Below are 12466 nucleotides of genomic sequence, written 5' to 3' on the forward strand. Positions count from 1 at the left end.
ATGAAACGACTAATCAGAAATTACGAAACAATCATCCCTATGTTGGAACAAGCCCCCGAAGTTCAACAGAAGTACCTGGTGCAGCATGAAGAGTTCGTCGACCGTTTCCACAAAATAACCATCGACTGGAAGAAAAAGAAACCAGTAGTAACAACAAGTATGGCAAGCCCCATACTTCAAGTAGCAGCTCCAAGTGGAAACAATACACCTCCAAGCACAATTACTCCACCGATGAATGCGATGCAACTGCAAGTACCTTCAATCCCGTGGAACATTTCACATCTGTTACCACGGATAGAAATCACCAAGTTTGATGGAGATCTTAGCAAATGGGAGGATTGGTGGGCAATTTTTCGCACACTGATCCACGAGAATCCGTCAATGAGACCCATCGAGAAATTCAGCAGACTGAAGTTGCATTTAACGGAGGACGCAGCTGGTGCGATATCGTACTTGGATCTGACAGACAACAATTATATCAAAGCAATAGATATTTTGACTGGGAAATACAACAAGCCGAGATCGGTAAAAGCAGACCATTATATTGCCATTACAGAACTTCCAAGAGTAGAACATCAAGAAGACTTTAAAGGACTACGGAAACTACATGACAAGGCAATGGGCCATGCTTTAAACCTCAACAATTTAGACCAACAAACAGCTCAGAATGAAGCAATTATGGAAATCTTGACAAGAAAACTGCCAATTGAACTAAAATCTCGATGGCATGGCAAAACCAGGCAGTTCAACAAGACATTAGCAGATTTCTTTACCTTCATCGACTCAATACCTGCAGATTGGGAGTATGCTTACTCAACCGAGAAGCAAGAGAAGAAGAAAACTAGACCAGAAACAAGCGAAAAAACGCAAAAAGTAACATTTGCCACCACACCTACGGCAGCTGAACTAGCAGTCACAGGCATTGCTACAGAATATAAAGAAAGGAAACAGAACACCACGGTCAAAAGAAGATGTTTATTCTGCAATGATAAACATTCACCGGCTAAATGTGATATCACCCTAGAGAAGAAACTGGAGCTAATCAAGAAAGAAAAAAGGTGTTGGAAGTGCCTGGGACAAAATCATCAGGTGAGAGAGTGTTGGAGTACAAGAAAATGCTACAAGTGCGGAATGGGTCACCACACGTCTATCTGCAACAAGGCAGTTAAACCGAAATCGGTGACAGCAACTGGGGCAGCGTCTCCAATGTTAAAAGTAGCAGATGGCGCTCCTCTCTCAATCGAAGCACGCCTATTTGGTGGCGTATACGTCCAAACGGCAACAGTGGTAGTGGAGGGCCCAAACGGGTGGCATAAAGCTATCGCCTATATCGATCAAGGATCGAATGCAACCCTTGTTAGGAGTGAATTGGCACAGACTTTAGGGCTACAAGAAGTCGGAAAAATCAATCGGAAGCTGCAAGCAGTGGGACACATCCATCCAGAAAATGAAAGAAGCGTAAGAAAGCTACGACTTCGCGGAACAATCCCACAAGCGGAAGATATTGAACTTGAAGCAATAGAGCAACCCGAAATCGGGAAAATTGCTGGGTCGAGTAAGACTGAATTCGTCAGCGAACTTTGGAGACAAGGATACCAACTAGCCGACGACAGAATACTGAGCGGAAAAGCAGGACCCTGCCAAATAGACGTCTTGATCGGAGCGAATCAAGTCTGGAAGGTTCTCGGCTCAAAACAGATCGTGTCGAATACAGGTATTCGAGCGATAGAAAGTAAATTGGGATGGCTACTACTAGGGCAAGATGAGAAGGTGGCGTTATCGTCTACAACGGCTATCAGCTTTCTCTTAAAAGCTAAACTAGGAACACCCAAAGATTTACATGAAGAAACCGACCCGAAAAAAGAAGAAATTGATTTTGCCAGATGGTGGAAACTAGAGAGTCTAGATCCACTGGAAAAGGTGCCACTTTCAGTACAGTGGAAGACCTATGCAGAGTCCATCACTCAAGATGATGATGGACATTATCTAGCACCGCTCCCATGGAACGGGAACAAAAAATACCTCAGCAAGAATGAAGCCATGGCAGAAGGTCAGGCAAAGGCACTGATAAGAAGATTGGACAGAGACCAGGAGATGAAGACTTCATACGAAGCCGAGTTCAGCAAATTAAAGGAACTTAGGTTCATTTCCAAGGCGGATACGTCATTCGACGGTATCTACACAGTTCTGCCACATCATCCGGTTGTCAGAAAAGACAAAACCACCAGTAGAGTAAGGCCAGTTTTCAATGGTTCAGCAAAACCGAAAACGGGTTTCAGCGCCAATGATTGCCTAGAAGAAGGACCCAATCTGAACCCAGACATTCTTGACATCATGTTACAGTTTAGGCTCAACCCCATTGCCTGGACAGCTGACATTAGACAAGCGTTTCTAATGGTGAAACTGCTTAAAGAAGACGCGGAAGCGTTAAGGTTTTTTCTAGAGGATGAAAACGTCCCAGGATCACTGCAGTTTTATAAATGGAACAGGCTTCCATTTGGACTCACATGCAGCCCGGCAGTGCTCAGGACCGTCCTGAAGAAACATTTGGAGTCCTATGAAGGTGACTTAGCAGAAATCGGCAAACAAATTCTACGCCACCTATATGTAGATGACTACTTGTCGAATGCACCTACAGTAGAAGAAGCAATGGCCGTAATCGGAATTGTGCTGAAACTTTTTGCTGACGCAAACATGGACTTAAGAAAATGGGTAACAAACAACCAACAACTGCGTAGATATCTACAAAAACAAGGCCTAACCAATGACTCAGACAAGTCACACTCATGTCTTAATTTAGACCCACAAAAAGTGCTTGGAGTTAGATGGAATACTAGCACGGATTGCTTTTATTTCAAGGCAGACGTTATCGTAGACGCAGCAGCGAAAGTTCAAGTATTGACTAAACGAGCTTTTGCAAAAATTTCAACAAATTGTTCGATCCACTTGGATTAATTGGACCCGTAACACTCCAATTTAAGCTTCTTTTTCAAGAATTGTGGGAATTCAAGATCGGATGGGACGAGAAGGTGCCCGAAGAAACGGAAAGCCGAGTCAGGACAATTGTTGAAGATTTAAAATACATTGACAAAATACAAGTGCCAAGAATGATTTCTATGGCACCTAGCAAACACACGCAAGAACTGCATGTTTTTTGTGACGCTTCAACCAGAGCGTATGGAGCTGTTGCTTACGTGAAATCAAGACATCCAAATTTCATTCGGCTAATTTGCTGCAAAACCAGAGCAGCACCACTACCGAAGAACGAGGTATCTCTACCACGGTTAGAGTTACTTAGTGCCGAACTCGGCAGTGTTCTAGCTGAAAGAATCGTCAATGCAGTTGACAAAGTAAATTGGGAAGTGCATTTATGGACTGACTCAATGGCAACCCTTGGATGGATTCGCGGAGAAGCAAACCGTTGGAAGATGTTCGTCAGAAACAGAGTTGAAGCCATCCAGAAGAGGTTTGGGCCAGATCACTGGAAACATTGTCCGGGGAAGGACAACCCAGCAGACCACGCATCAAGAAGCTTGACAGCAAAGAAGTTAGTTGCGGCTTCTTCCTGGTGGGGAGGTCCCTCCTGGCTGAAACTGGAAAAGACGGAATGGCCGCAACAAGATATGCCGACATCAGAAGTAATGCAATTGATGGAGATCGAAGCAAAATTGAAGCAGAAACTGCAAATCCTTGCAGCTAATAGTACTTCGGATTGGTTTGACGTACTCGTATCAAGAGCAAGCAGTTATCTGAGAGTTTTACGTACAATCGCCTGGATGTTTAGGATTTTTAGGAAGGAGTCGCCCGGCAAAGCAACTGAAATGATCAGGGGAGTGGAAGTTTCCTGTCTCTCTGTTCACGAAATCGCCGTCGCCGAGAACTTCATCTTAAAACTCATTCAAAAAAGGGCATTTGCAGAAATCTACGAGTCCTTGCAAAAGGGAAAACCACATGGTAAACTGCTTCACGGTATTGATACACTCAGGCCCATTTGGGATGCAAAGGAGCAACTCATCCAAGTGACTGGAAGAATAGGCCCGGCCCTAAAAGAACTGCTCATCGATCCACCCATCCTTCTTCCATCAAACGAGAGGATTGTCGACATGATGATTCACTATCATCATGTTAAACGGAAGCATGCTGGTGTCCAAAACACTCTGACGTTCTTACGAAATCGTTTTTGGATCATTCGTGCACGCCAACGGATTAAAAGTGTCATAAAAAAGTGTGTAAAGTGCCAACGAGTTCAATCGCGTCCCTTTAATGAAGAAACTGCTGCAATGCCATTGGATCGAACCAAGAAAGCGCAGCCATTTGAAGTGATCGGGATCGACTACTTCGGCCCAATGTATGTGCTAGAAGAAGTGATTCTTATTGAAAAGGACAGTGATGGGAACGATATCGAGAAAACTCGTGTTGGTGAAAAGAAAGTGCATGCGTGCTTGTTTACTTGTGCAGTCACAAGGGCTGTGCATTTGGAGCTTGTGACTGATCTGACAACACAAACCTTTATGTACGCGTTAAGAAGAATGATGTCACGCCGAGAAGATTGTAAAATTATCTACAGTGACAACGCGTCAACGTTTACTTGTGCCGCAAAATTAGTGACGGAAGATCCTACCCTAGACAACTGGCTCTCAAGTAAGGGTATAGAATGGAAGTTTTCTCCTAGCCTAGCTCCATGGTGGGGTGGGTTTTGGGAGAGGATGGTCCGCTCCGTTAAAGAACCGCTAAGAAAGGTGCTGGGGAAAATGAAGGTTAGTTTCGACCAACTTCACACCATACTGGTGGAAATTGAAGCTATCGTGAATTCACGGCCCCTAACTTATGTTTCTGGCGACGCACATTCCTATGAAGTTTTATCTCCACAAAAGTTGCTGACCGGAAGACAACCTGGAGCTACATCAGAGTCACCCGACTCAACGAAGATGAGCCGTGATGACCTCATCGAACTGGACAAGCAGAGGAGCGAACACGCCTTAACATGGTGGAGGCTGTGGCAAGAGTCATACCTGTCTGATCTTAAGCGATTTCACTGTCGCAAGGGAAAGGGCACCAGAATTCCGCGTGTTGGCGAAATCGTCCTGCTAAAAGAACCTAACATCAAACGTGTTTCGTGGCCGACAGCTATTGTTACAGGAGTGATACCTGGAAACGACGCCAAGGTGCGAGCGGTTGTTTTACGACTACGTTCGGGTAAGGAAACCACCAGGAGCATCCAGACTGTCTATCCATTAGAAGTTCAAGCCGATATCGACACGCCCGTCGATGATACCGAAATCGGCACAGTGGAGAAGACTACGTCTACAAGAAAGAAGAATCCGCTCCGTAAGAAGAATTTGGAATCGCGCGAGGACGCTGGCGATTCCGGCGGGGAGGATGTTGCGGATTGTCAAAACCCACAAGAAGAAAGAGTATCCAAGTTTCGAAGGCCCGTCAGACGGCCTATTGTTTTTGACTTATAATGTATGTTGTAATTGTACTTTGTGTAGGCCGCCAGGGGCGCTGCCAAACAGAGCCCTCTTGGTGGCCGATATCGGCAATAGCCGTTGTTAGAATTTTTCCCTGTGTAAAGGCAGACGCCATTTCTTGTGTCAGAAGTCAGTTTCAAATAAACTAGTGGTAGAACCTGCCTAAGTTAAATTACAAAGGTATTGAATCGCAGGTATTAGAGTTGTTAATTAGATTAAATACTTTTCAACATTCTTTAACAAACCCGATAGAGAAAACAAGGAATTAAGTCAACCTGGATATAGGGTAGTAGGGATACCACTTACATTTCTCATTTTCCCACAAGAAGCAAGCACAAAGCTATACCACCTATAGAAGTTAACTTTAACCTCCTGCCTAAACCAAACTAACATAGATACTTGGGCATGCAATGAATATAGTACTGATAAGAAATCCCAACCCTTTCAAAATCGCATCAGAAAATCAGTTACAAAAGACGTAGAGTTTTTACTAAACAGCCCAATCACAGATACAGAATCTGGAAAAAGACTCTATAGTATCTCTTATGCGTGGGGACCATTAAGACTTGGCCATCCTAAAATTATACAAACAATCGAATCAGGAATATTGGTTGAAAAAGACACTATTGTCTACATTTTCTATAATTCGTCCAAACCCACTAACCAGTTAACAATACACCACCAATTTGATATTGATGACCAACTCCCTCTGGGCACTGACCTAGAATATATTGTCGACCAAACCATAAGAATCCAAAAAACTGACTCCTGTATCACAACAACTGACGCAAACCAAATCATCGCTGAAAAATGTTCAGAAAAAACAACGCGATGGATATTGGATATGTTAAATTATCAACTCATATCCCAAGAGAAACATCTATGCCTCACAGTTAAAACGCAAAACGAGACCAAAATAAACACACCAACAAATACACTGGAGCTTGTCAGATGCAGCAGACCAGAAAACATGGACGAAAATCAACGGTGGGTTTTCGGGACCATCAACACAAATCCAGAAATCTTAGAAAATTTTCCGGAAACATCGATCGACGAACTGGAAGAAATTCAACTAGAACAACGAAGGACAATGACCACTACCATTAATTCACCAATATTTGGAGGATTGATAAAATTTTACCACGGCAAAGGAAATATAATTTGGGACCTGATCAACTGGGGGTTACTAAAAAGCGGAAAGCCACCAAACGAAAAATGTGTCACATACAATGGCTTAGCAAACGTATTAACATTGGAAACCTGTGACCCAAATTGGACACAATGTCAGGAAAGTCTAAAGAAACTCATCACCAGCAATGACCCTCTTGTACAAACCCAAACATCTGTAGCTAACTGTAGCCAGAGCAGTGACAAAGGCCAAGCCTTTGAATACTCTGCTGATTTTACAATAAGACCTTTTAACACCAACCATTGTATAAAGGCAAATACGTCAATGGTAATACTACAGGAATATTCAAATACCAGCTCCATCTGGGGAACCTTCGATCACACAGGCCAATTAATGGCCACCGACCGGACTGGACTACACTCTCCAGCATCAGACAGAAAATGTCTCACCCTAAAGACAGGAAAATTAGCACTAGGTCATTGTCACGGAGGAAGCAAGAAACAGCACTTTAGTTTTGAATATAAAAACCCACATCAAATAAAAACATTATCGGTCGCAGCAATTATAGCACTACACACACAACACTCACTAAATGGTAAAACCCTGCCGGTAATTCCACCAATAACTAGAAGAGATATCAACGATGCGTCGTTACAAAACAAAATGAGTGTACCACCTAGTCAAGAAAAAAATCTAAAAATGTCCACAACAGCAGTTACCCCTACTACTACAATCACAACAAAGCCAACAACTACTACGGTCAAAACTGCAGCAACCACATCCAAAATTACAGTAACCACCACATCAAAACCAATAACAACCACAACCACAAAACCAACCACAACCACAAAACCAACCACAACTACAAAACCCACCACAACCACAAAACCCACCACCCCTACAAAACCCACCACCACTACAAAACCAACAACACCCAAACCAACAGCAACAACAAATTCCCTACAAACAACAACAAAATCGACGACTACAACAACTACCCCCCCGAGCACAACATCAACGAGTGCTACAACTTCAAAAACAACCATAGCCACAATAAATTCAACAAGTATAATCTCAACAACCACAACTACAGAAACTTCAAGGCTAATACCATACAAAATTATATCTACACCGTCAACAACAGAAAGAAACAGAACAATAGAAAAAGAGATCATCCTGGCAGATGCTACAGAGAAGTGGCAAATTGTTAAGAATCAAGGCTGCTCGTATAACTCCCATGTGAGGCAAACATGTACATATATTGTAGATTGTCACAGTTTCAGTACATACAAGAGTATGGCACACAGACATGGGTTTATAATGTACATATCTACCTAATGAACTGAAGAGTCACTACACAACGTGGTGAAACAAGGAGAAAAGATTTAACTTCGAGTGTTACCATTGACATCAAGTGTAGGAGTGAACGAGACGAAGAAAGTGCAGACGACAAGTCGAGCTGACAAGGAGGTGTCTGGGTTGGCGCAACGCATAGGTTTACGCAACCATGTAAAATTCAGTTTGCGCACTTAACTTCAACACAAATACCACCTGAAAAAGCTACCCAAAATGAGGTGGAGGTACAAATTAGCAAACAAACTTCCCTAAAAATAGAAAATCAGGCAAGTGAAGCATTAAAATTAACAACACTGGATGAAAATAGGAAACCGGAGGCAGGCACATACCAGTCACCAATCAACGAAGACCCTAACTACGGATTACCAAAATCTATCAACGAACTTAATAGACACCTTAAATTTGAAATCAGCAAAATGCACGAGCAATACAAAATTAGCATGGAAACTGAACACGAGAACAAATTAGCTAAGGAAATCAGAGATGTTTATTGCCAGCTTTCAAAAATTAAGAGAACACAGGCAATAATCCTGGCGCAAACAAACGGAATATTAGCAGCCGCCGCCTTAGGATTACCAGTATGCAGTCGACTGTATGGTTTTGGACAAGCCATGACCCTACAGCAATGCGAACCAAAAAGAATATTACTAACTGCCAACGAAACAAAATGTGGATTCCAACCTTTTTTTAATTATGGAACAAGCGACTGCACAATTGGAACCGATGGATGGTCAATCCACCCGTACTCTGAGTGTTTTTGGAAATCACAACTTGTAAACATCAATGGATACCCTCATGCTTGGGAGCACAACGAAACAAACGGTGATTGGGTTAGACAGGAAGCCACCATACACACACCGAATTTGGACCTGATCGCCGAATTTGAAGAACTTCACTTAAACGACTTTGATTTCGCCCTCAAGAGCCATCCGGCCCATGATACAATGGAGATGGAACAACTAAATATACTGAACGACTTAGTAGGAAGGTTACAAGAAGGAGAAACAAAATCTCTACCAAATATCATCGTGACCGAAGAACAAGATAATCAAATTGGGAATATGTTTTCTTGGTTCGACACACTTAAAATTATGGGATTATCTGTAATAGGATTTATACTCTTCCTGATATGCCTACGAATCTTCATAGTTTGCAACCCTTTCCCACGAATCATGCATCAAGTAGAGAAAAGAAGAAAAATACGAGAAGCAAATGAAAGTAAAGACCGACAGGAAATGGATTCAATGCTACCAGAAGGCGTAGAGGAACAGCCCTTCACACGAGAATTTGCGCCACTACCACTAATGGCTTCTTCCTCACAAGATAGAGAAACAGCAATTAAAATAAGGAAACCAAGTGCACCCAGAACGGAAAATTTATACCCAATGGCGGAATTAAAATGGGAAAATGAGAACAAAAACTGCACTGGCAGTCATACGACATGCACCTACGTCGTTGGTTATGGAATGGTATGGGAAGACCTATGCCGCTGCACTACTAACCCACACCCAAATATATAAAAATATGAAAAATAAATTGCAGCATAGCGCAGGCTTATAAACAACATATTTTAGATCGAGTACAAGCCGATTTAAAAAACGAAATGGAATCCAACAATGATAGACAAAACTTTCAGATCAATTACATCGAAGTGGAAAAAGAGTCGGACAGCAACGACGGCAGCAGTAGTACTGTAACTATTCCTTTAGGAGTATAAGAAGGACAAGGAAGCGAATATAATAGCGGCACTGAGAACGAATTAGGTTATTCTGCATCTGAAGAAGAATGCGTAAGTAATGACGAATATATGTTCCAGTAGGGGAGAACGGGGTCAAACCGGACAAAAAATTTCTTTCCTCTTTATTTAGATTTCTATGTTCTTTTTCTAATATTTATTTTTAGTTAATGGTGCAGCACCTTCTTGGGTAACTCCACAATTTTTTTGTAATTTTTAAGTCTTAAAATAAACGAGTTATAAGGATTTTAATGAAGTCGGTTTTTTTTAGTTTTTATTTAAACGGCGGGGCGAAACTGGACAGGGAGGGTGTGAGATTGGACACTGCCAGTTTTCCTCATAAGGAGACATAAAATAAATTTAAAAAAAATATGGGTAGACTGCTTATTCAATATTTTATTCATTCATATTGAAATATTTGCAATATAAATGAAAAATAGAGAGTTATGTAATTTTTACGAAATAGGGGGCTGAAATGGACAATTTGTAGGCGGGTAGAGTAAAATGGGAGGGCTTAACAGAGTATCGAGTATCGATTTGTCAAACGGGCGTATATGGCTTCTCCACAAGCACCTCCCACTCCAATATCGAAGTTGTCCGATATGACCCCAAAACTGTGTGTCCAAAATGACCCAACCCGGTGCTATTTAGTATTTCGTTAATAACTTAACACTGGAAAGGCATTAAAATTTATCAATCATTAAAGAAATGAATTGGCTATTTCACATATCATTATTTTATACATTTGTAGTGTTTTTCACTTTAAAAATGCTTACAGTAATAGGGAAGAATATTACATCAAACAGGGCCATTTTTTTAATTCTGTGATAACAAGAACAATAATGATTCGATTTTAATCAATATTTTTTCTAGAACGTTAAACATTGCAGTCTATACAAAAATTTAAAAAAAAAATTTTTTTCCGTAACATGTAGCACTTAGGGTCTTTGTCCAATATGACCCGTGTCCAAGTTGACCCCGTTCTCCCCTACAGCCCAATATCCGAGGAGGATCAGCAAGAGGAGGTGGACATCAACCCTGAGGACGTATCGGAAGAAAACCTACAAGATCCTGTGCACTCAGAACCTACCAGATCGTGTAACAACTGCAAAATGAGGACGGTACCAATTTTATCGTATGGAAGAGCAGGAAAAATAAGAATGGAGAACTTAGCACAAGCCCAACTAAAAAATGGAAATTGGAACTACGAAATGATTTACGCACCTCGGGAATCCATTCGAGAATTCCTTTCTCTGAAAAAAGAAGAAGAAAAGAGGGGAGGAGAAAAACTGAAAGAAACACTAAATACCTTCTCTGTAAACGGGCAAACTTTGTTGCATGGGACGGTAACGGAAGAACGTTTCGATACAACGGATCTACTGCTAGAATTTGGAGCAGACCCGGATATCATGGAGGATGGACAAACGATAGCACATCGGGCTGCAGCAACAAACAATACTCACCTACTACGTGTTTTAAGTTATCACCATTGCAAATTACGCGCCTGGAACTCCCTAGGAGAAACACCGCTTATGGTTGCAATTGCACTTAATCAACGAGAAAGCATAAGCTTTCTTTGGGAAACTTCAATCATCAGCAAATCAGGACGAGGAGCGGAAACTGTGTTGCACTATAAAGCTCAGTTTAATAATAGGAATGTCGCCTTAGGAGCCTGTGACTCGAGACGAGGAGTTGACGTAAATCAGAGATCCCTGCCGAGATTTGAGTCCGCTCTAATGGTTGCAGTTCGTTATGGAAACCCCGACATCGTCAATGTGCTTCTGAAAAATGGTGCCACAGACAACAATCCAGACAAAGATGGAAATTATGCACAGGATTACATAAAAAACAAACAAATACGACGAATATTCAGAATTTGGAAAATGCCAGTGAAAACGAGAAAGCAAAACGTACCTGCAATACATAACGAAGAAAACCAGAGAAAAAGGAAGCGCACAAAATTTGAGTTATCAACCACGGAATCAGAAGAAGACTAGGACCCAACTACCATGTTGCATGCCGACGACAACTGCACAATAATATGATTAACAATTTTATAATAACCTGTAGAATAGTTTTATTGTTCCACAGTCCCAATATTCCTCAAAACTCCAATATTGTATTCCCCAAACAGCGAATTTGTGGAACAATTTCTATTTCCAATAGGGGGGGAGGAGTGTAACGAGCCGCTTTTACTATACTACATTCCCATTATCCTTGCACGGGAGTTTGAGTGGCACATAGTATATGTCACTCAGCTAAGCCCCTCCCACTTCACCTTGTTACGGTCAAAGTACGTCACGGTTGATGTATGTCACGACTGGCGTGCGTCACGGTCGACGTGAGCACCAGTGGATGTTGCATCCGGAGGATGCACCACCGGCGGATGTCACTACAGGCGAATGTTACTACCGGTGGATGTTACTCCCGGCGGATGCCCCTACCGGCGGATGTTTCATCCGGTGAAAGCTGCCTTCTAGGAGTATATAAACTCGTTGCAGTCTCTTGTATTTGCAGAGCTGTTTTGTACTCTCAGTAAAACGTTGTACTGTGCACCGAGGACAAAATACAAAATTAAAAGCAGATCTTACACAAGTATTATAGTTGTGTTAACATGATGATTTACATTTGTTTAAATGAATTACGTCAAATACTTGCAAAAAAAATGCAACCACTCGCAGACAGGGAATATAAACAAGTGTTTCAATTGCCCTGCAATAGGGTCATCGCAGAGTTGGGAGTAGCTCACTGATTTGAGAGCGCGCTCAGAGCTTT

At 41.9% G+C, this 12466-nt stretch overlaps 1 protein-coding gene across 1 annotated transcript; it reads left to right on the top strand.

Annotated features, from left to right (window-relative positions):
- Nucleotides 1–9673, top strand: LOC116932505. Its single transcript, XM_045169215.1, has 5 exons — nucleotides 1–730; nucleotides 4858–5328; nucleotides 5867–7666; nucleotides 8215–9425; nucleotides 9593–9673. The coding sequence occupies exons 1-5, from the start codon at nucleotides 1–3 to the stop codon at nucleotides 9671–9673; spliced, it is 4293 nt and encodes a 1430-aa protein (XP_045025150.1).
- The last annotated feature ends 2793 nt before the right edge of the window (nucleotides 9674–12466 follow it).

The sequence above is a fragment of the Daphnia magna genome, linkage group LG2 (genome assembly GCF_020631705.1).
Source record: "Daphnia magna isolate NIES linkage group LG2, ASM2063170v1.1, whole genome shotgun sequence".
Taxonomy (NCBI): domain Eukaryota; kingdom Metazoa; phylum Arthropoda; class Branchiopoda; order Diplostraca; family Daphniidae; genus Daphnia; species Daphnia magna.